This window comes from Scyliorhinus torazame, chromosome 7, assembly GCF_047496885.1.
Source record: "Scyliorhinus torazame isolate Kashiwa2021f chromosome 7, sScyTor2.1, whole genome shotgun sequence".
Taxonomy (NCBI): Eukaryota; Metazoa; Chordata; class Chondrichthyes; order Carcharhiniformes; family Scyliorhinidae; genus Scyliorhinus; species Scyliorhinus torazame.
In genome coordinates, this window is record NC_092713.1 from 70,121,027 (window position 1) to 70,145,819 (window position 24,793).

General features: G+C 47.8%; 1 protein-coding gene across 2 annotated transcripts in view; it reads left to right on the top strand.

Moving 5' to 3' along the window:
* Positions 1 to 308: 308 nt before the first annotated feature.
* orc1 (origin recognition complex, subunit 1) overlaps positions 309 to 24,793 on the top strand; it is a 98,904-nt gene continuing 74,419 nt past the window's right edge. For both annotated transcript variants that reach the window (XM_072510883.1, XM_072510884.1), the window contains exons 1-7: positions 309 to 646; positions 2,592 to 2,719; positions 3,149 to 3,327; positions 4,498 to 4,942; positions 6,164 to 6,506; positions 11,575 to 11,676; positions 12,681 to 12,858. In XM_072510883.1, the coding sequence (XP_072366984.1) occupies positions 543 to 646; positions 2,592 to 2,719; positions 3,149 to 3,327; positions 4,498 to 4,942; positions 6,164 to 6,506; positions 11,575 to 11,676; positions 12,681 to 12,858 (1,479 nt within the window). In that variant the 5' untranslated portion in view covers positions 309 to 542. The remainder of the gene's footprint in view (positions 647 to 2,591; positions 2,720 to 3,148; positions 3,328 to 4,497; positions 4,943 to 6,163; positions 6,507 to 11,574; positions 11,677 to 12,680; positions 12,859 to 24,793) is intronic.

Consider the following 24,793-nt stretch of genomic DNA (forward strand, 5'->3'; position numbering starts at 1 on the left):
CTCTGTCTTCCCTGTGGTCGGGAAGACATTCCGCTGCCAGCGTCCACCTTTGGCCGGGCAGACATCCTGCTAATACCGCCCCCTGTGGCCGGGCAGACATCCTCCTCACAGCACCAATGTGGCCGAGCAGACATCCTGCTCAGAGCGGCCCCTGTGGCGGCAGACATCCTGCGTACACCGCCCCCTGTGGCCGGGCAGATATCGTGCTCACTCCGCCTCCTGTGGTCGGGCAGACATCCTTCTAATACCGCCCCCTGTGGCCGGGCAGACCTTCTCCTGTTTTTCTGATGAATTTAAATGTACCCAGAATGCTTTGCAAAGCCTCAGCTGATCGGAATGGCGCGAAAATGTGAGTGGGGCTGGGAGCAGACACCGAGTCTACTGGGCTGCAGCAGCCTTTCATTCGGCCTTTTCACATCAGTGCAGTTGAAGTTTTCTTCAGAGCAGATTCCGGATGGGAATTAGCCCTGTTTTCCTCAGGGGGCGGATTTTATTTCTGTTTTTATATTTTATAATCTGAAGTTTGGCGAATCGCATCTGAGATGAGCAACTATTTAACCAGGTTGAAGGAGCGGAAAAGACACGTTTACAGCTGGGCAGGAAGACCTCTTCAAGTGAACCGGAGGCTGCCACAGTTAGAGTATGAGTGAGTCGAAACTGTACATTCTCTTCCAGTTTAATGTCATTTATATCTCAGGAATCTGGCCTTTGAGGAAGAGTTCCAGAGACTCACGACCGTCCGGGAGAATTTGAAATGAAAAATGAAATGAAAATCGCTTATTGTCACAAGTGGGTTTCAAATGAAGTTACTGTGAAAAGCCCCTAGTCGCCACATTCCAGCACCTGTTCGGGGAGGCTGGTACGGGAATGGGAATTGAACCGTGCTACTGGCCTGCCTTGGTCTGCTTTCAAAGTCAGTGATTTAGCCCTGTGCTAAACCAGCCCCTGAATTTCTCCTCATGTCTGCCTTAAATGGGTGACCCCTTATTTTTTAAACAGTGACCCGCTCCTAATTCTAGATTCTCGCACAAGAGGAAGCATCCTCTCCACATCCACCCTGTCAATACCCCTCCAGGATCTTAGGTTTTCATCACGTTGCCTCTTACTCTTCTAAATAAACTCTGGTAGATACAAGCTTAATCCCTCCAACCTTTCCTCCATAAGACTACCTGCCTATTCCAGGTATTAGCCTAGTGAACTGTTTCTAATGCATTTGCATCGTTCTCTAAATGAATAAGATTCCCAATACTGTGCACAATACTGCAGATGTGGGCTCACCAATACCCTGTACAACTGATGCATAACCTCTCTACTTTTGTCATCAATTCCCCTCACAATAAATGATAACATTGTGTAGCCAGTTCGAAGATGCACTGCAGCAAGTCACCAAGACACATTAGATAGTGCCTTCCAAACTTGTGACCTTTGCACCTGGAAGGAGGCAAAGGCTGCAGAAGCATGGAAACACCTCCACTTGAAAGTTCCCCTCTGGGCCCCCCTCCACCCTGACTTGGGACTATATTGACTTTCCTTCACTGTCATAGAGTCAAAGTCCTAATCCCCCTCCTAAACAGCACTTGGTGCACTCCTGTCTCATGGACTGCAGCTCACTACCACCTTCTTGGTGGCAATTGGGGATAGGTGATAAATGCTGGCCTCGCCAGCGATGCACACCAACCAGGAAAGAGCTCACATTTTAGACAATTTGACCCAGCAATAGTGAAGGAACAACTGTGTAGTTCCAAGCCGTGATGTGTGGTTTTGAGGGGAAGCTGGTGGTGGTCATGTTCCTTATGCACCTACTGTCCTTGTCCTTCCAGGTGCTTGAGGTTGTGGGTTTGAAGGTGCTGTTTAAGGCCTTGGTGCGATTCTGCAGTGTGTCTTGTCGATGGGACATACTGCTGTCCAACATCCAATTTGCCCAGAGGAAGACCAGGGCTGGTGCAGCTGCTGAGGCTTTCCTGAGAATCAACAACATGAACTGCCAGTTTTTTTGCACATCCATGCTGATTTTTCATGGATCCTTCAGTCATGAGAGCACCCCCATAAGTAAATGAAGTCTCTTAATGTTCTAGTGAATAATCTTTGTATTTTCAGTACTTCTACATCATTTGCACAGTCTGGAGTTCACAATACTCTGCTTTTCAATTCATCATTGTAGAAATGAACCCAAGTGCTTTGTTTTCTTTTTTATATAGTCTTGTTAACTTGTCACTACTTTGTATTTTATCTATCTGTATTCCCTCTGTCTTCTACCCCATTTAGATTCCGCCTCCATTTTTTTTTCTCCCAGAAAATAATGAAAGCTAGGTCCTGGCAAATGTTTTGCTAGGCAAGGGAGTTGAGGGCTATGGGAAACAGACAGGAAAGTGGAGCAGAGACCATATTCAGACTAGCCCTGATACTGAATGGTGGCACAGGCTTGAAGAGCCAAATGGCCTATTTGTGCTCCTATGTTCCTATCTTGCAGAGAAATGTATTATGCAAATGCATTTCTTGCTCAATTTCTGCAGGTTAATTGTTGAGAAGGGACATGTAGTGTTTTGCATACTCCGTGTTAGAAAAATTACATAATATTTTTGCTTCTTTAGAGGTATTCAGATACAATGTGAAGGAGCTTCTGTCCAACATTGCATCAACATTGGAGATTTTGTTTTAGTCAAAAGTGAAGATGAGGATCGACCATATGTAGCTAAACTGCTGAAGTTGTTCGAGGATGGTAAGGACAAGTTTCATATATAAACTCATGTATGCTTCTGCTGTGAATGTAAAACTGTGCAAGTAGCCTCGCATTATCCAGAAATAATAATGATTTACATAAAATATTAGCTTGCCCATGAATATTCGGTGTGTTTTGGCAGTCTAAACTCAGATTGCAGCATTCTCCTAGCACATTACCGTGGGCAACTGAAAAGTGTGCAGCAAAACCAGGAATGTATGCAATATATATTTTAATATATCCATTTTCTCTACTAACAAAAAAACAATTGATGTTTAAAATAGGAATTCAACACAGCCATAAAGCTGAAGTTAATTTAAGTTGAAACTTCTTCACACTTGGGCCCTCCATTTTTCTTTTACATACATAAACCTTTCAAACTTCAGTTTCCCATATTCCTCTTAATTGAAGTCATATTTTCCTCACCAGGTAACCAACAACATCCAACCAAGTCTGCGGTGGTCCAGTGGTTTGCTCGAATTGAGGAAATACCCAAGACAAAGCAGAAACGATTGGGAAGGGAGACTCACCCCAAGGAGATCTTCTTGTATGGAGTCCCGGACTGTGATGATCATATCAGTGCAGAGACCCTTGTTAAGGCTGTAAAAGTAAGACTTGAGCGCATTAACTAGACATGGCTGGCATTTGAGTTCAGTGCTGCATTGTCAGAGGTGCTGGGATTTTGGATGAGGTGTTCATCTGTGGTCTTGCCTGCCTTGATCCGCAGCAATTAATCAAGGCATTTGTCCCATTGCTACTTGTGGGACTTTGCTGGATGCAATCTGGCTACCTCTGTATTACTTCTGCCTGATGTTTGTGCTGAGCGTTAATTCTATGCTTTATGATGGAATTAGATCTACATTTTGTAAAGCAGTGGAAGTGAATGAGAAGCCTTTGGTAATTGAAGCTGGACTTTGAACAATTTTGTTTGGCAAGTGCACGGTCAGCACAGTATATTGCTTTGGAACATAAGTGGTGTTCAATTAATCTTGATAATTTTTACCATAAATTTCACTGTTACATAGATGGAAGGGAAGCTTGTAAAGTTTGGTTCGCTGTTTCTACTGTCTTGCTTGCTGATGTAGCTTGGTTAATATTTCTATTTGTGCGAGTGCTGCTAATGACTCGTGATAATATGGCTGGCCTTTTTTTTGGAAACTGCGTTTATATTTTCAAAGTGTCTTTGAAAGGTTGACTATGGTGCAAGAGGTTTCCCCAAGCATCTATACAGTGAGGTGACTTATTAAAAATGTTGGGTACCACATCCTGATGTGGTCGACAGGTGTATGCTCACATTACGGTGGGAAGTCTATCATCCATCATACTGTATAAAGTAGGTGCACTGGCTGCAGGAGTACAAATCTGAAACACTTCAAGTGTAAAATAATTTATTCAAAGCAGGGATCCTGCAAAACCAGCATCAGCCAATATTCAGTTACGCTTCAGCGGCTGCACCTTGTAGGCTCTTTGGGAGTAAGGCCTGGTGGCCAATATTGGGGTACATTAGACCTCACCATTTAGCAGAGCACCCTGCACCCAAATTGTTTTTCTAATACTGAGCTTTAAAATTCTGAATCCATATTTTAAAACTAATGAATTGAATGGAAATTCCAGTCTGAATGCATGCCTATAATATCTTAACTTTTTGTGCTAAGATTAAAGACATTCTGATTTTGCTGCAGTTAGCAGTTGATGCTAACTTTTGATAAACAGCAAAGAAAACATTGGTTTACACGAATTCTGAACTTCTTTGGTAAGATCTAAACTTCTTATTTTAGGTGTTCCAGATTGGTCCCAATGAACCATTTCCTCCCGTTGAACCTGATGATGATGTTATGTTTGTTAAATTAAACTGGAATGGAAAAAATTTTAACATCTTGCCGAAAAACACATTCTCTGACGAGAAAACCAAAGAAGACGGTCATCGTAAAAAGTTGGAGTCCTTGCCCATAAGTGTGCAGAAGGTGTCTGATGCGAATTATTTTCCAAAGCAGAATACTATTGGGAACTACTATGAGTCTGAGTTTCACAGTGTAGCCAATGGAGATGGAACATTAGGCGGAAACGTTATTAACCACAAGTGCAAAAATGGCATTGTCAAGATGATTACTGAAGAGAAATCTAACTATTCTGATCAAAAAAACTCCAATGGTAAGAGGATTACGCAAATCCCAAACATGGAAAGCGACAAATCCAAGGTTCGGAGGAAGCTTCCGCTTTGTGGTAAGAAAGAGTGTGGCTTGGTATTTGTGACTGATTTTTTGTGTCCTTTGTGCCAAGCACCTACTCCTCGGGGAAATGCAAAGAGGTAGAATGGAAATCTTAGACGGCAGGTCTCTGATAATTACTTTGGAGGGAGTGGTGAATTTCCACCCATGAATTAACAGAGGCTTAGGGCAGCTGTAGTAATTAGAACAGCTGAGACTTCATTGTCTAAGGGATCATGGTCTTGGAGGTGTCTGGCTACTATCTTGGACACAGCCAGAAGACCCTGATCGCGGACCTAGTCCTGCCATTGCAAATCTGTTGGATGATAGCTAAGTCTTGCCAAAATTATACAAGGCACTAGTTAGATCGCTCCTGGAATACTGTGAACAGTTTTGGCCCCCTTATCTAAGGAAAGATATACTGGTATTGGAGACAATCCAGAGAAGATTCATTAGGTTGATCTTGGGTGTGGAGGAATTTACTTACGAGGAGAGATTAAGTAGGTTGGGCCTGTACTCACTGGAGTTTAGAAGAATGAGAGGTGACCATATGAAGACATATAGGATTCTCCGGGGGCTTGACAGGATAGATGCTGAGAGGTTGTTTCCCCTTCTGGGATAGTCTAGGATAGAGGGCATAATCTCAGATTAAGGGGAATAAGGCTGAGGTAGACAGATTTTTAGGTCTGTTACAGAATCAAGGGTAATGGGGATAAGGCGGGAAAGTGGAATGGAGGATAATCCCATCAGATCGGTCATGATCTCATTGAATGGTGGAGCAGACTTGATGGGCCAAATGGGCCTCTGCTCCTATGCTTTTATGATCTTGCCGAATGTAACTTGTATATTGATTCTTTACGGTAGCCCCAACACAGCTTGAAGAAAACTAAAATTTTGGAGCACTGGTGGGCTTTCTGAGCTGTCTGTGTAATCTCTGCAGGGACACTTCGGAATGCTTGTGAGGGGTTGCAAGAAAGAGGTTAAATATCCTCCTGCATCTCAAATGTTTGCGGTAACCTGCAAAGGCCACTTGCCTGTTGGAGTTGACTATCCGAGCAAATTGGGCCCCCCAGGTCCTTGGTAGAGAACCTTTTTAGACTTTCATTGTAACTTTTGAATTGACATGACAGTGTTGCAGAAACTATTTTGTTTTCTTGGTGTGGCGAGGTCATTTGTGTTGTATCCTTGTGTTCATAACTCTAGACTGATTTAAAAAAATTTTTTTTTTAAATTACAGATTTCAGCAAAACTTCCGGAAGTAAGCTAAGGAATGTTCTGTCAGAACTCTTAGATGATGACGATGATGATGTTTTGGCTAGGAAACTTTGTCAGGTGGTGGAGCCTGGACCTATAAAACGCAAAGAAGCTTTTAATGGTATTTCAGATGATGCTCTTTTGCCCTGTAAGAAGTTGCAAAATAAGGCCACTGCACAGCGTGCCATCTCACCTCTTAAAATGAGAAGAGGCAAGTTGAATAAACAAGTTACCACTTTGCATTTGATGCCTATTGATTCCAAGATTAAGCAGCAAGACTCTATGAGCCAATCCAGAAGGAATGTCAAAATAATTGATTTTCACAAGTAAGTTACGCAATATTTTTACCTTCCCAATGCCCAATTGTTAATTCCTTGAGTAGATGGATGGCAAATAATGGTTTGCATCAGTGTATCAGATAAAGAAACATAGGTTATTTTTGCAAGAAAATGCTGGAAATGCTCAGCAAGTCGGGCAGCGTCCATGGAGAATCGGGTAACGTTTCCGGTCAATGATGTTTGACTGTAGCTGGGAGAAAGTTAGAGATGTTTGAGCAAGTAGGGGCAGAGAAACTAGGTTCAATTTTGTGCTGTGAGGTGGATAGAAAGCTGGGCAGGATGCAGGGGTAGGACACAGTGACATAATGCTATTTTCAAAATAGCGTGTTTCAGTCTTTGAAATGGGTAAATGGGATCACTTAATGACCATGAAGTGAATGATCAAATATACTAGACAACTCTGTGTATCTTTTAGAAAGATGGAAGAAAGGGAATGTGTGAGTCTGTGTTTTGTCTTACAAATTCAGTAGGAGAAAACAAATTGCACTCTTTTGGTAGGTATATAATAAATAATCTTTATTGTCACAAGTAGGCTTACATTAACACTGCAATTGACACACATAAGCTTACATTAACACTGCAGTGAAGTTACTGTGAAAAGCACCTAGTCGCCACACTCCAGCGCCTGTTCGGGTACACAGAGGGAGAATTCAGCATGTCCAATTCACCTAACAGCACGTCTTTTGGGACTTGTGGGAGGAAGCCGGAGCTCCAGGAGAAAACCCATGCAGACGTGGGAGACTGCAGACTCCACACAGAGAGTGACCCAAGCGGAAATCGAATTTGGGACCCTGGTGCTGTGAAGCAACAGTGCTAACTGTTATACTGCAGTCAGTAGTATTTTTCATATCCTGTTGCACTTGTTTCACTCGTCAGTGATTTGTTTTTACTGCTGTCGAGAAATCAGATGTTTTGAAGTGCTTCATAAAATTAACTTTATATGAAACACTTCAGGAGAAAGAACTACGAGTTTACTGTGGTCAACACATCCTCAGTTCAGAGGAGCCTGTTCTCCAGAAACAAATTGCCCATTGCCTGTTCCAGTGAAGCCCAGCGCAAACTGGAGGAACAACATCTTATCTTCCGAATAAGCATATTACAGGCTTCCAGTATAAATCTGATCCTATTTCCAGTTCTCTCTAGCTTTGGCAAATAGTCATGCAGTCTCAAAACATTAGCTCCTTTCTCTCCACAGATACTGTGAAACCGCCTGAGATGGTCCAGTATTTTCTGTTTTTGGCCCATTCCATATGTTGCATTGTAAACTGACACCATGAAGCTTGAATTGGGTGGGTTTATGTAAATATCAACTCTGATCTTAAACTTTTTGGAAATAAGTCTGCTACAATTTTCTCCCCACTCACTGGTGTTTCCTCAAGTGGTTCTCGCCATTCACATAGCCGTAGTCTCTTGAACAGTTGGGACCATTAACCATTCTAACTTTGTCTTTGAAGAGACTGATGTAGTTGTGCCACCCCAACTTTGGAATTGAGGCCACAGGTCTGTAGTCTGCTCATGTCCTGTGAAACAAATAAACACAATCTACTGACAAATGTTGGATGTGTTTAGCTACGATTAGTACAGAATCATGTAGTAAGCTTGGTGATCTCTGATGGCTTTAAATGCTTTTTTTTCTGACAAGAGGTTTCTGCACCGTTGGCAGAATTTTAGGAGGTAAGCAGGAGGATTGATCAAAGGAGTGCTATATGTAGTCTACATGTGTTTTAGCAAGGCCTTTGACAAGATCCCACATGGCAGAGTGGCCAGAAATGTGAAATCGAGGAAAGTGCCACTTTGGATGCAAATCTGGTTCAGATGCAGAAGGCAATGGGTGTTTTTTGTGACTAAAAAGCTGTTTCCATTGGGGCTCCTCGATGTTCCTCCTCTTTTGCGGTATATATTACTGATTTGGACTTGAATGTTGGGGGCATGATAAATAAGTTTGGAGGTGATACTAAAATTGGCCATGTGGTTGACTGAGGAAGAAAACCTTATAGAAGATATCAAAGATCTAGGGCGGCACGGTAGCACAGTGGTTAGCACTGTTGCTTCACAGCTCCAGGGTCCCAGGTTCGATTCCCAACTTGGGTCACTGTCTGTGTGGAGTCTGCACGTTCTCCGTGTCTGCGTAGGTTTCCTCTGGGTGCTCCGGTTTCCTCCCACAGTCCAAAGATGTGCGTGTTAGGTGGATTGGCCATGATAAATTGCCTTAGTGTCCAAAAATGATAGATGGGGATAGGGTGGAGGTGTGGGCTTAAGTAGGGTGCTCTTTACAAGGGCCAGTGAAGACTCGATGAGCCGAATGGCCTCCTTCTGAACTGTAAATTCTACGATTCTATTTGGTGGCAGAAAAGTGGAAGTGTGAGATAAAGCACCTGAGGACAAATGAAGCTAAGGAATACTGAATAGATACAGATCCTAGTATGGAGATCGGAGAAGCCCCTCTGGAAACCACTTTGTTGGCACAAAAACAGCTGTCTACCATCACCCTTTACTTTTTGCAGCTGAGCCAATTTTGCACCTAAATTATCACTTTCCGGGGCGGCACGGTGGTACAGTGTTTAGCACGGCGCCGTGGATCCGGGTTCAATCCCGGCCCTGGGTCACTGGCTGTGTGGAGTTTGCACATTCTCCCTGTGTCTGCGTGGGTCACACCCCCACAACCCAAAGCTGTGCAGGGTAGGTGGATTGGCAACGCTAAATTGCACCTTAATTGGAAAAAAATAATTGGGTACTCTAATTTTATTAAAAATATATAGTAGACTATATAAAACACATGGCTAGGATACTGAGTATTGTGGTAGTGCACATCCACAGATACCTAAATGTTGCCGGGCATGTGCGTACAGAGGTTAAGTCAATGCTCTGTATACTTTCTGAAGGAGAATCTAATTTGGCTCAATATTAACTCTTTCTCTTTTCACACATGGCTGTCAGACTTGCTAAGTATTTTCTGGTTTTGTGATAGCACTGAATATTCCTTCATTGACCAAGCCATTGAATAGAAGTGCAGGTATGTTGGAATGGCAAAAAACACTGATCAGGCTAAAGTTAGAATGTTGCCAATGGTTTTTGTCACTGTGGTTAGTGTGGGCACTTAACATCGATGGTGCCTGGATTGGAGAATTTTAGTGATGAAGAAAGATGGGATATACTGGGATTGATTTCTTTGGAACGGAGGAGGATGAGGGAAGATTTACTTGAGGTGTATGACATTTTGAGGGGCCTAGATAGGGTGGCAAGGTGGCGCAGTGGTTAGCATCGCTGCCGCACGGTGCAGAGGACCCGGGTTCAATCCCAGCTCTGGGTCACTTTGCACATTTTCCCCTTGTCTGCATGGGTCTCACCCCCCAACCCAAAAATGTGCAGGCTAGGTGAATTGGCTACACTTAATTGTCCCTTAACTGGGTACTCTTTTATTTAAAAAAAAAAAAAAAAAAAAAAAAAATTTTAATTGAAGGGCCTGGATAGCCTGAATTGGGCCGACTCTTATATTTCCCTTAGATTTCAGGTAATTGGTAGAGAAATTAGAGGTGAGATACGGATACCTGCAAAGGGTGGTGGGGATCTGGTATTCACTGCCTGAAAGGGTGGGAGAGGCAGAAACCCTCATGACATTTTAAAAGTATGTGAAGTGTCGTAACCTACCCGGCTACAGACCAAAGCAGGAAAGCTATTTTCAGCTGCCACAGACACTATAGGCCAAAAGGATTATAAAATCTGATCTAATTGCAGTGTACCAGCAAGTGAAAGATTAGAGCTGAATCCCCCAAATTATTCTAAAACTAGCTCGGGGTAGTTTTTTAAAATTAAGAGTGAGCTGCAAAGTTGTGTGTTTTTTTTTTTTTTCCTTTTATTGTACATTCACTGTATTGTGCATTATCCTGTAGGAACGTTTTGTTAGATCTATTTAATGAGTGCAATGAGCTGGTGTATTAACAGCCTCCCATTTGCCTTTCTAATTTGGGGGCATAAAGATCAGCTTGAAGTACCTTGCCTTCAGTGGATTAATAGCCTGGCATGAGCCAGGGATCATTAGGCTAGGCTTGTTCTTCATGAAGGGCCACATTATGTTCTCTGGATTAGCTGCTAACTTTCAACTCGCATTGTGACACTATTTTCAGATGAAGCACAAACTACCGTCAGAAACTTCCTCCACTTTGCCAACTTGAGAATGAATCAAAATTAAACGTCACACATCGTGTATAATCTTTGTGAATGATGAACTGCTGGAACGCCAACGCCAGAAGTCATGTGCTGCACCAAACCTTTCTGATTAACATTCTGGGAGGCCCCACTTCTACCCAATGGAGAAAGGAGGCCTTCCGGGACAAGCTGTCTAGTACATTTCTTACGACTAGTGGTAGTCAGCTCCCTGTCAACCCACACAACCACCTGGTTAAAACTTATGGAAGATGATGCCATGTGTTAAGGTTAGGATTCTTCCAGTAGCCTGAGAAATACCAGGTATTCTTGGATATCCTCTTGACTGTGAAGGGAAGTTATTCCAACCAAACCCCAACCTACATTCCTTTGAGTGCAAGCACAGTTATGCCATAAAACCTGGGAGCATTGATGCAATCCTGATACTAGTGCAGTGGAATTAAAATGTATGTTAACTTGATGCATATACAGTGTAGGCAACAGCACAGAAACAAGGTCTGTGCCAGTGTTGATGCTGCACATGAGCCTCCTACCCTTTTACTTCAAACCTGATGTGTGTGCCCTTCTATTCCTTCCTTTCTTTCTTGGTACTTTTAACATTCCTCGATGTATTTTATGCCATTCTCTTTAGTTATTTCATGTGACAGCAAGTTCCAATATATACAATGGTTTATTTTTTAAAAAGTACTTTCTGGCCAAGATTCGGAAGAAATATTACCTCTCACTGTGTTCAAAAGTGTGGAGTTTCGGTATTAAATTAAGTTAAAGCTTTGAGTAAAGTGGATGTTATGCTACTTCCTGGTACAAAATCTGCGCCACTCTTTTAATAGATCTCATATGTTTTGTATATGAACATAAAACAGTTTTTAATTTGTCTCTTCACAATTTATAGGTCAAAGAAAATGGAAAGTAAAATGGAAAATATTAGTGGTACTCCAAGGTCTTGTCGGAAGTCTGCACAGTGCTGTTCAGCTGTTCTAAAACAGTATCTAAAGTAAGGCTCTTAAAGTTATGAAGGCTGGTTTTGTTTCTCCTTCAAAGCAAAGAATCTCTGGCCTTATTTTCTACAAAATTGCTGGAACTTGTAGTTTTTGTATTTCAGTTAAATACATTTTCAAGATTTCTTCGATTGCAGCAGATTGCGATTTGACACTCCTTGAATTATCCCAGAACATAGAACATAATAACATGGTTTAGCACACTGGGCTAAATCGCTGGTTTTTAAAGCAGACCAAGGCAGGCCAGCAACACAGCCCAATTCCCGTACCAGCCTCCCCAAACAGGTGCCGGAATGTGGCGACTAGGGGCTTTTCACAGTAACTTCATTTGAAGCCTACTTGTGACAATAAGCGATTTTCATTTCATTTCATAACATTAAGACCAACTGTTTCTTGTGATTGAAAATGCCTGAACTTTGGATGTAATGATAGGCTTCCATAATGATTTAAGAGACTATACTAGTGATCAGTATAATCTATTTTTGCTTTCAAAGAATACAGAGAATAAAGTCTTGATCTTAAACATTTTACATTTCGCTCTCAATTCTAATATTGCATCACCAGTGTTTCTGGATCAATTTCTGCAGTAGCCAAATTCTATTTATAGTATTTTGTTTTTCTTCTGTGTTCTAATTGTCTAACTCTCCTGAAGGCATTGATGAAACCCATGATTCTATGATTTAGCATAGCCCTCTGGTGCTCAGCAATATGCCCATTCTTTAAGGCTAGCTGTTGAGTGCCGGTGTCTAATTCAGCACTGATCATAATTCAAATATAGTCTGTATATCTCAAATATCATTTTCCCAGTTAGCACCTGAGGGGTGCACTTTATCATAACTTAATTTGATTTTAATTGGGTAAATCAACGCTGATTTATAGAGTTAATTCCTTTGTGCTTATTTAATTTTAACCGTATGGCACACTTAATATTGTAAACACTGTTGCAGCTTGATTGATTCCGACACACTATTTCTAATCGCAAGCCTTCACTTTAATTAAGAGATGATCAGAGTGGTGAAGAGTCGAGTGAAGATGAATTCCTTCCAGACAATGAACCAAGCAGTAGTGAGAATGAGGAGCAAGAGGATGATTTACCATTTGATAGGAAATCTGCAAAGGTTTTTCCTAAAACACCAAAGGCAACAGCAAAGATGCTTCTTACGACTCTAGCCAAAACGGTATGTTAATTGTGAAAGACCTTGATGCGAGCTGATGTTGGATACACCCAGACAGCAAATTTGTCTTGGTGGATTATTTGCAAATAACGCTTGAACCACTTAATTTGACCAACCCGAATGGTTTTGCAGTTAACTACAGTTTTTTTTAATAAACGTTTTATTGAGGTATTTCTTTGGCATTTTAACAGCAACAAAATCAACAATACAAATAACAAGAGAAATATATACATAGTGCAAATTCCACCACCCTCTCCTGTAGGCCTTGCCATTACTTACCCCCCTAACCTATGCTAACCTAAACCCCCCCCTCCCTTTCTGCTGACGATTAGTTCTCTGCGAGGAAGTCGCCGAATGGTTGCCACCTCCGGGCGAACCCTAACAGAGACCCTCTCATGGCGAACTTAATTTTCTCCAGGCAGAGGAAGCCTGTCATGTCTGAAAGCCAGGTCTCCGATTTCGGGGGCTTTGAGTCCCTCCACGCCAGCAATATACACCTCCGGGCAACCAGGGAAGCAAAGGCCAGAACGTCTGCCTCTTTCTCCTCGTGGGTCCTGCATTACCCGAAAAATCATGGGAGCCCGGTGAACAACCTGAAATTGGATCAGGCTGAACGTGGCACATTTTGCGGTAGCATTGACCCTTCCTCACGTGTCCGCCCAAAGGCCCTCCTCTATCTCTTCTCTTTCCCCCCCCCCCCCCCCCCCCCCCCCAGCTCCTCCTCCCACTTTCGTTTCAGCTCCTCAGTCTGCGACTCCTCCGAACCCATAAGCTCTCTATATTTGTCCAAGACGCTCCCCTCCCCTATCCGTCCTCTAAAGACCACCCTATCCTGAATCCCACTTAACGGCAGGAGTGGAAAGGTTGGTACCTGCTTCCGCAAAAAGTCCCGTACCTGTAAATATCGGAGTTCATTCCCTCCAGCCAATGCAAACTTCTCCAGCGCCCTCATACTCCGGAAGCTTCCTTCCAAGAACAAGTCCCCCATCCTCTCAATCCCTGCTCTCCGCCAAATTCGGAACCCCCCATCCGTCCTCCCCGGGGCAAACCTATGATTGTCGCAGATTGGGGACCACACCGATGCCCCGTCTGCTCCCACATGCCTCCTCCACTGCCCCTAGACCCTCGGGGCCGCCACCACTACTGGACTGGTGGGTACTGCGCCGGCCACCTCCTCACCATGGCTATGCTAGCCGCCCAGTAGTAATTACTGAAATTCGGCAGCGCCAGCCCACCATCTCCCCGATTCCGCTCGAGAATTGCCCTCTTCACCCACGGGGGCTTAGCCCCCCCCCCCCTCCCCACACACACAGCCCACAATAATCTTATTATGGGGAGGCACTGGAAAACGAAAAGGAACCTTGGGAGGACCGTCATTTTTACCGACTGCACCCTACCTGCCAGAGACGACGGGAGCGCATCCCACCTCCGGAAATCCTCCTTCATCTGGTCCACCAACCGGGCCAGGTTCAATTTATGTAGCCTGTCCCAATCCCTCGCCACCTGAATACTCAAGTACCTAAAACTGTCTCCTATCACTCTGAACGGCAGTTCCCCCAATCGCCTCTCCTGACCTCTCGACTGAAGCACAAACCACTCGCTCTTCCCCATTTTGTTTTTTTATAGATGTTTTTTATTGGATTTTTGAACATATATATAGATGTAGGCATCTGTTTGTGCCGGAGAGCCAATTCAGGAGGGCACTGCTCGAATGGGCCTGGTGCTGGTGTTGCCCCTTGCTTCTCCTGGATGGATTTCGCTGCCGTTGTCGTCTCGTGCTCACTACCGCTTCAGCCGGCCCTCCCATCTTCCACCACCACCGCCGCCGACGACGAATAAAGACTTTGGGGATGTAGATCGGGGTCCACCACCACGACGTTTGATAAAGGCTTTGGGGATGTAGATCGGGATGGATATGAAAAGGAAGAGGTACCTGGACAGCACGTTCATTTTGATCGTCTGGACTTTCCCCGCGAGGGAGAGTGGGAGTGTGTTCCATCTTTGCAGGTCCTTTTTTACTTCCTCTGTCAGACTGGTGAGGTTCCATTCGTGGATCCCTTTCCAGTCATGGGCTATTTGGATCCCCAGGCAGCGGAATTTGTGTCGGGCTTGTTTAAACGGCAGTCCAGTTGGTGTTGCCCCCCCTACTTGTGGGTGTACCGGGAAGTTCTCGCTTTTGCTCATATTGAGTTTGTAGCCCGAGAAGGCGCCAAACTCTTTCAGGAGCCCGATGATTCCGTCCAAGCTGCTTTGTGGGTCCGAAATGTAGAGGAGCAGGTCATCTGCATAGAGTGAGACTCTGTGCTCTCTGCCGCCCCTTCGGAACCCCCTCCAGCTTTTTGCCGCTCTGAGGGCAATTGCTAGTGGCTCGATCGCTAGGGCGAACAGCAGCGGGGACAGTGGGCAACCTTGTCTGGTGCCCCTGTGCAGCTGGAAGTATCGGGAGTTGGTGTTGTTTGTCCGTATGCTCGCCATGGGAGCGTTGTATAGGAGTTTTACCCAGGAGGTGAATCCTGTTCCAAGCCCGAACCGCTCCAGTACCTCTGAGGTATTTCCATTTGACTCTGTCGAAGGCTTTTTCTGCATCTAGTGAGACGATCACCTCTGGTGTTCTCTCCCCGGGTGGGGTCATGATCACGTTCAGCAGGCGCCTGATGTTGGAGGTAACTGTCTACCTTTGACAAAGCCTGTCTGGTCCTCTGCAATCACCTCTGGCACACAGTCTTCTAGCCCTTTGGCTCGAATCTTGGCCAGTATTTTGGCATCTGCGTTCAGCAGTGAGATGGGTCAGTATGACCCACATTCCGTTGGGTCTTTATCTTTCTTGGGTTTCAGCGAGATTGAGGCCTGTGCTAGTGTGGGTGGCAGTGTGCCCTTTGCCAGCGAGTCTGTGAACATCTGCCGGTGCAGGGCCACTGCTGTCGCAAATTTTTTGTAGAAGTCCGCCGGGAATCCATCTAGTCCCAGTGCCTTCGCCACCTGCATGGAGCTAATGCTGTCCATGATCTCTCCCAGTGCTAGTGGTGTTTCTAGGTCCCGTTTTCTGCCCCCCCCTACGACTGGTATGTCCAGTCCATCAAGGAACCGTTTCATCCCGGACTCCCCCATTGGGGGCTCTTGGTAAAAGGCCCTGAAGGCTTTGTTGATCTTTTCTGGCTCTGTTTCTAATGTGCCTCTAGTATCCCTGATTTGTGCAATTTCTCTGGTGGCTGCCTGCTTTCTCAGCTGGTGTGCCGGCAGGCGGCTGGCTTTGTCTCCGTCTCAGTGTTCGTATAGGGTCCCACGTGCCTGGTGGAGTTGATGCACTGATTTCCTGGTGGAGAACCGATCAAAGTTCCTTTGTAACTCTTTCCTCTCCGCCAGGAGCTCTACGGTCAGGGCCTCGGAGTATTTACGGTCTACCTCCAGTATGGAGTTGACCAGCTGCTGCCTAGCCGCCCTTTCCTCCCTATCTCTTCATGCTTTGAAAGCGATGATTTCCCCTCTTAGTACGGCCTTTAGCGCTTCCCAGAACATGGAGGGTGAGACCTCCCCGTTCTGATTGTTCTCCGTGTACTCTGCTGTGGCGCATTTGCAGATTCTGTTTTGCCTGGCCCAGTGCAGGATTGTTTCCCTGTCTTCGTACCGGTGCAGTTTAGCTATTACTGCCCTTGGGTGGTTCCCTGCCCTGGGCTTCGGGCGCAGCGACCGGTGTGCTCTGTCCATTTCTGGTGGGTTGGGGAAAGTTTCCCTCCCACTAAGTTGCCCAGCATCTCGGCCACGTAGGCTGTGGGGTTTCTACCCTCGATCCCCTCTGGTAGGCCCACCATCCTGACGTTTTGTCTTGAGCAGTTTTCCTGGTCGTCCATCCTGCCCTTCAGGCTCCCCTGCGTTGTGCCCAGTCTCACCACCTCTTTCCCGAGGACTGTAATCCGGTCGCTCATGTCAGTCGCGGCTTTTTCCAGCTCATTAATGGTGGCCTTTTGGATTTCCAGTTTCTCCTCTTGGGCTTCCAGTTTCTTCTCTGCTCTGCCCAGGACAAGCTGCACCTCCGCTAGGGCCTTGGCCATTGCTGCCTGTACTGTGGTCTCTATGTCTGCTTTGGTCCCTGCCTTGCTTTCTTGCTGGTGTTCCCTCAGCGCCTCGGCAAAGGCTGCCTTCCAGTTCCCCTCTGGCCCAGGGGGAAAATGCTCCTGTCTGCCCAGTTATTTTTGTCGCAGCGAGGCTTCCATTCCGCTGCTTCGTGCGCCGATTAGCTCGTCTGAGCGGGCTCGCGTATTGCCCCGTTTGCTTTTGGTGCCCTTTCTCCCTCTGCTTTGGCTTCCTGCTGGCATTTTTCCCCCCTTTTCTTTTCTCCCCCCCCCCCTTTCCCTCTTTTTTCCCCCCCCCCTTTTCCTCCCTCCCTTGTCTCCCCTCCCCCCCCCCCCTTTCTTTTTCCCCCCCTTTCTTTTTTTTCTCTTCCCCCTAAACTTTTCAGGTAAGTTTGGGTTTTTTTTTAAGGGAATTTTTTTGAGAAACGTGGAAAGGGAGAGGGAATTTTCTGTCCCTTTAATGGTTTTCTTTTCTAAGTTTCCCCCCCTGCCCCCCCCCCCCCCCCCAAAAGAGAGGAAGTTCTTGTTTTTGTTTTCTCCCCTCACTCACCCTGGGACCAGAGAGAGAGAGAGCGAGAGAGAAAGGCTTCTCGTCGGGCCAGGAGTGCCCCTTTGTTCCGCCACCTGCCTCATGGTGGTTGCCACCGGGGGTGTGGGGTGGGGGGTGGGGGGGGGGGGGGGGGGGGGGGGGGGGGGGGGAGCGTCGGGCCTCGTTGCTGGCTTGGACCCTGCTTTGGGTCGGGCCGCTGCTCCTCCTGCCCTGTGTTTCGCTGCCCCGCGTTTTGCTGCCCCGTACCCTGCTGCCGCGCGTTTGGGGGGGGGGGGGGGGGGGGGGCTCGATCCCCGCTTCTGTGCTGCTTCTCCTCGGCCGCCCACGTTCTGCTGTGGGGTGGGGGGGTAGCTCGGTCAGGCAGGCCTGTGCTCCGATCCGCTATCTCCGTTCGGTGTGGGGGTACGGGGACGGGGGGACTCTCTCCGCCCGCTTCCTGGTCTCCGGCCCTGGATCTTTCCCCGGGCCGCAGCTTACCGTTCCGGTCCCTTGCGGCCTCTTCTCCTTCTCCCCGAGGGGCTCTCTCTTTGTCACTCGCTCTGCTCCTGAGTGCTCAGGTCTCCGACTTTGCTCCGTTTTGGAGTCCGAGTCGCTCCTCTTCTTCCGCACTCTCTTGCTGTGCGGGGGCCCAGTCGGCCAAGTTTGCGCACTTAAGTGCAAGTTCTTTGCCGGGAAAGGGACGCAACTGTGTTCCCCCCTCGGGAGCTCTTCTACCCGCGACCGCTCTCTTTCCCCCGCTGGAAGCCGACTCCTCTCTTCCCCATATTAAGCTTGGACCCCGAAAACCGACCGGATTACCATAATTTCCCCCATCCCCTCCATTGGGTCTGAGACATACAGCAGCAAGTCATCCGTATTCAATGAGACTCTGCTCCACTTTCCCCAGACCAACCCCTTGCTGCCCCTTGAGGCCCTCCGAGCAATTGCCAGCGGCTCTATCACCAGCGAAAACAGCAGTGGGGAGAGGGCACATCCCTGTCTCGTCCCCCGGTGTAGTCTGAAATATTCCAAAGTCGTCCTATTTGTCCGTACACCAGGCCCGGTACAGCAACCTAACCCAGTCAACAAAGCCCCTCCCAAACCCAAACCGCTCCCGCACCTCTCATAAGTAATCCCACTTGACTGGGTCGAACGCTTTTTCCGTGTCCATCGCTACCACCACTTCAACTTCCCTACCCTCCGGGGGCATCATGATCACATTGAGCAACCGTCTTACATTAGCCCCCAGCTGCCTACCCTTAACAAATCCTGTCTGGTCCTCCCCTATAACGTCCAGTACACAGTCCTCAATCCTAGAGGCCAGAGGTTTGGCATCCACGTTCAACAAGGATATCGGCCTATAAGAACCGCACACCTCCGAGTCCTTGTCCCTTTTCAAAATGAGCGAGATCATGGCCTGTGACATCGTCTGGGGTCAAACCCCTCTTTCCTTGGCCTCGTTAAAGACCTTCAACAGTACCGGCCCCAATATTCCAGAGAACTTTTTATAGAACTCGACTGGGTACCCGTCTGGCCCCGGGGCCTTCCACGAATGCATGGCCTTCAAGCCCTCCACTATCTCCTCCAGCCCGACCGGGGCCCTAGCACATCTTTTTTTAAAATAAATATTTTATTGAAAATTTTTGGTCAACCAACACAGTACATTGTGCACCCTTTACACAATATTATAACAGCACAAAGAACAATGACCTATTTTATATAAACAAAAAAAAAAGAATAAATATTAAATAACAAAATGAAAACTAGCCCTAATTGGCAACTGCCTTGTCACAAGTTACACCCCCAAAATCCTGGGCCGCTGCTGCTGCTGCCTTCTTTTTCCCATTCCATCTATCTATCCGCAAGGTATTCGACGAACGGTTGCCACCGCCTGGTGAACCCTTGAGCCGACCCCCTTAGGACGAACTTAATCCGCTCTAGCTTTATAAACCCCGCCATGTCATTTATCCAGGTCTCCACCCCCGGGGGCTTGGCTTCTTTCCACATTAGCAATATCCTGCGCCGGGCTACTAGGGACGCAAAGGCCAAAACATCGGCCTCTCTCGCCTCCTGCACTCCCGGCTCTTGTGCAACCCCAAATATAGCCAACCCCCAGCTTGGTTCGACCCGGACCCCCACTACTTTTGAAAGCACCTTTGTCACCCCCATCCAAAACCCCCGTAGTGCCGGGCATGACCAAAACATATGGGTATGATTCGCTGGGCTTCTCGAGCACCTCGCACACCTATCCTCCACCCCAAAAAATTTACTGAGCCGTGCTCCAGTCATATGCGCCCTGTGTAATACCTTAAACTGAATCAGGCTTAGCCTGGCACACGAGGACGACGAGTTTACCCTGCTTAGGGCATCTGCCCACAGCCCCTCCTCGATCTCCTCCCCCAGCTCTTCTTCCCATTTCCCTTTTAGTTCATCTACCATAGTCTCCCCTTCGTCTCTCATTTCCCTATATATATCTGACACCTTACCATCCCCCACCCATGTCTTTGAGATCACTCTGTCCTGCACCTCTTGTGTCGGGAGCTGCGGGAATTCCCTCACCTGTTGCCTCGCAAAAGCCCTCAGTTGCATATACCTGAATGCATTCCCTTGGGGCAACCCATATTTCTCGGTCAGCGCTCCCAGACTCGCGAACTTCCCATCCACAAATAGATCTTTCAGTTGCGTTATTCCTGCTCTTTGCCACATTCCATATCCCCCATCCATTCCCCCCGGGGCAAACCTATGGTTGTTTCTTATCGGGGACCCCCCCAAGGCTCCAGTCTTTCCCCAAATCTTCAGTGTAGCTACCACCACCGGGCTTGTGGTGTAGTTCCTCGGTGAGAACGGCAATGGGGCTGTCACCATAGCCTGCAGGCTAGTCCCCCTACAGGACGCCCTCTCTAATCTCTTCCACGCCGCTCCCTCCTCCTCTCCCATCCACTTACTCACCATTGAAATATTAGCGGCCCAATAGTACTCACTTAGGCTCGGTAGTGCCAGCCCCCTCCTATCCCTGCTACGCTGTAAGAATCCCTTCCTCACTCTCGGGGTCTTCCCGGCCCAAACAAAACCCATGATGCTCTTTTCAATCCTTTTAAAAAAAGCCTTCGTGATCACCACCGGGAGGCACTGAAACACAAAGAGGAATCTCGGGAGGACCACCATCTTAACCGCCTGCACCCTCCCTGCCATTGACAGGGCTACCATATCCCATCTCTTGAAATCTTCCTCCATCTGTTCCACCAACCGCGTTAAATTTAACCTGTGCAATGTGCCCCAATTCTTAGCTATCTGGATCCCCAGGTAACGAAAGTCCCTTGTTACCTTCCTCAACGGTAGGTCCTCTATTTCTCTACTCTGCTCCCCTGGATGCACCACAAACAACTCACTCTTCCCCATGTTTAATTTATACCCTGAAAAATCCCCAAACTCCCCAAGTATCCGCATTATTTCTGGCATCCCCTCCGCCGGATCCGCCACATATAGTAGCAAATCGTCCGCATACAAAGATACCCGGTGTTCTTCTCCTCCCCTAAGTACTCCCCTCCACTTCTTGGAACCCCTCAACGCTATCGCCAGGGGCTCAATCGCCAGTGCAAACAATAATGGGGACAGAGGGCATCCCTGCCTTGTCCCTCTATGGAGCCGAAAATATGCCGATCCCCGTCCATTCGTGACCACGCTCGCCACTGGGGCCCTATACAATAGCTGCACCCATCTAACATACCCCTCGCCAAAACCAAATCTCCTCAACACCTCCCACAAATAATCCCATTCCACTCTATCAAATGCTTTCTCGGCATCCATCGCCACTACTATCTCTGTTTCTCCCTCTGGTGGGGCCGTCATCATTACCCCTAACAACCTACATATATTCGTGTTCAGCTGTCTCCCCTTCACAAACCCAGTTTGGTCCTCGTGGACCACCCCCGGGACACATTCCTCTATTCTCATTGCCATTACCTTGGCCAGGACCTTGGCATCCACATTTAGGAGGGAAATTGGTCTGTAGGACCCGTATTGTAGCGGGTCCTTTTCCTTCTTTAAGAGAAGCGATATCGTTGCTTCAGACATAGTCGGGGGCAGTTGTCCCCTTTCCTTTGCCTCATTAAACGTCCTCGTCAGTACCGGGGCGAGCAAGTCCAAATATTTTCTATAGAATTCGACTGGGAATCCATCCGGTCCCGGGGCCTTTCCCGTCTGCATGCTCCTAATACCTTTCACCACTTCTACCTCGATCTGTGCTCCCAGTCCCACCCTTTCCTGCTCTTTCACCTTGGGAATTTCCAGCCGATCCAAAAAGTCCATCATTCTCTCCCTCTCATCCGGGGGTTGAGCTTCATATAATTTTTTATAAAATGTCTTAAACACTTCATTCACTCTCTCCGTTCCCCGCTCCGTCTCTCCTTCCTCGTCCCTCACTCCCCCTATTTCCCTCGCTGCTCCCCTTTTCCTCAATTGGTGTGCCAGCAACCTGCTCGCCTTCTCCCCATATTCATACTGTACACCCTGTGCCTTCCTCCATTGTGCCTCTGCAGTGCCTGTAGTCAGCAAGTCAAATTCCACATGCAGCCTTTGCCTTTCCCTGTACAATCCCTCCTCCGGTGCTTCCGCATATTGTCTGTCCACCCTCAAAAGTTCTTGCAGCAACCGCTCCCGTTCCTTACTCTCCTGCTTCTCTTTATGTGCCCTTATTGATATCAGCTCCCCCCTAACCACCGCCTTCAACGCCTCCCAGACCACTCCCACCTGGACCTCCCCATTGTCATTGAGTTCCAAGTACTTTTCAATACATCCCCTCACCCTTAGACACACCCCCTCATCCGCCATTAGTCCCATGTCCATTCTCCAGGGTGGGCGCCCTCCTGTTTCCTCCCCTATCTCCAAGTCCACCCAGTGTGGGGCGTGATCCGAAATGGCTATAGCCGTATACTCCGTTCCCCTCACCTTCGGGATCAATGCCCTACCCAGCACACAAAAGTCTATGCGCGAGTAGACTTTATGAACATAGGAGAAAAACGAGAACTCCTTACTCCTAGGTCTACTGAATCTCCACGGGTCTACCCCTCCCATCTGCTCCATAAAATCTTTAAGCACCTTGGCTGCTGCCGGCCTCCTTCCAGTCCTGGACTTCGACCTATCCAGCCCTGGTTCCAACACAGTGTTAAAGTCTCCCCCCATTATCAGCTTTCCCGTCTCTAGGTCCGGAATGCGTCCTAGCATCCGCCTCATAAAATTGGCATCATCCCAGTTCGGGGCATACACGTTTACCAAAACCACCGTCTCTCCCTGTAGTTTGCCACTCACCATCACGTATCTGCCCCCGTTATCCGCCACTATAGTCTTTGCCTCGAACATTACCCGCTTCCCCACTAATATAGCCACCCCCCTGTTTTTCGCATCTAGCCCCGAATGGAACACCTGCCCCACCCATCCTTTGCGCAGCCTAACCTGGTCTATCAGTTTCAGGTGCGTTTCCTGTAACATAACCACATCTGCTTTAAGTTTCTTAAGGTGTGCGAGTACCCGTGCCCTCTTTATCGGCCCGTTCAGCCCTCTCGTTCCACGTGATCAGCCGAGTTGGGGGGCTTCCCACCCCCCCCCCCCCCTTGCCGATTAGCCATCATCTTTTTCCAGCTTCTCACCCAGTTCCCACGCAGCTGTATCTCCCCCAGGCGGTGCCCCCCCGCCCATCTTCTCCCGTACCCGCTCCCCCCTTTCCCCAGCAGCAGCAACCCAGTAATTCCCCCCTCCCACCCCCCCCGCTAGCGTAATTACTCCCCCCATGTTGCTCCCAGAAGTCAGCAAACTCTGGCTGACCCCGGCTTCCCCCCGTGACCACGGCTCGCACCGTGCGACGCCCCCTCCTTCCTGCTTCTCTATTCCCGCCATAATTATCATAGCGCGGGAGCCAAGCCCGCGCTTCTCCCTTGGCCCCGCCCCCCATGGCCAACGCCCCATCTCCTCTCCCTCCCCACCTCCCCCCATCACCCCCTGTGGGAGAGAGAAAAGTTACCACACCGCAGGATTAGAACATAAAACCCCTCTTCGCCCCCCACATTCGCCCCACCACTTTGTCCAAACGTTCTTTTTAATAATCCACTCATTCCAGTTTTTCTTCTACAATAAAAGTCCACGCTTCATCCGCCGTCTCAAAGTAGTGGTGCCTCCCTTGATATGTGACCCACAGTCTTGCCGGTTGCAGCATTCCAAATTTTATCTTCTTTTTATGAAGCACCGCCTTGGCCCGATTAAAGCTCGCCCTCCTTCTCGCCACCTCCGCACTCCAGTCTTGATAAACGCGGATCACCGCGTTCTCCCATTTACTGCTCCGGGTTTTCTTCGCCCATCTAAGGACCATTTCTCTATCCTTAAAACGGAGGAATCTCACCACTATGGCTCTGGGAGTTTCTCCTGCTCTCGGTCCTCGCGCCATAACTCTGTATGCTCCCTCCACCTCCAACGGACCCGCCGGGGCCTCCGCTCCCATTAACGAGTACAGCATCGTGCTCACATATGCCCCGACGTCCGCACCCTCCACACCTTCAGGAAGACCAAGAATCCTCAGGTTGTTCCTTCTTGCGTTGTTCTCCAGTGCCTCCAGCCTCTCCACACATCGTTTCTGATGTGCCTCCTGTATCTCCGTCTTCACCACCAGGCCCTGTATATCGTCCTCATTCTCGGCTGCCTTCGCCTTCACGACCCGAAGCTCCCGCTCCTGGGTCTTTTGTTCCTCCTTTAGCCCTTCGATCGCCTGTAGTATCGGGGCCAACAGCTCTTTCTTCATTTCCTTTTTTATCTCTTCCACGCAGCATTTCAAGAACTCTTGTTGTTCAGGGCCCCATGTGAAACTGCCACCTTCCGACGCCATCTTGGTTTTTGCTTGCCTTCCTTGCCGCTGTTCCAAAGGATCTGCTGCAATCCGGCCACTTTCCTCTCCTTTTTCCATCCGTGTCCAGGGGGAATTCCCTTCTGGTTTACCGCACGGTGTTTTTAGCCGTTAAAATTGCCGTTGGGGCTCCTATCAAGAGCCCAAAAGTCCGTTCCACCGGGAGCTGCCGAAACGTGCGACTCAGCTGGTCATCGCCGCACCCGGAACGGCCCTAGCACATCTACCAGCTCCCCATCTACCGTCGGGAAAGTCAGCCTATCCAAGAAGTGCCTCATCCCCTCCGGCTCCCCAGGGGGTTCCGATCTGTACTACCTACTATAAAAGTCCCGAAAGGTCTTGCTCACCCCCGCTGAGTCCCCAACTAAGTTCCAATCCCCGTCAACAACTTTCCCTATTTCCCTAGCTGCCTCCCTCTTTCTGAGCTGCTGTGCAAGCAGCCTTCTGGCC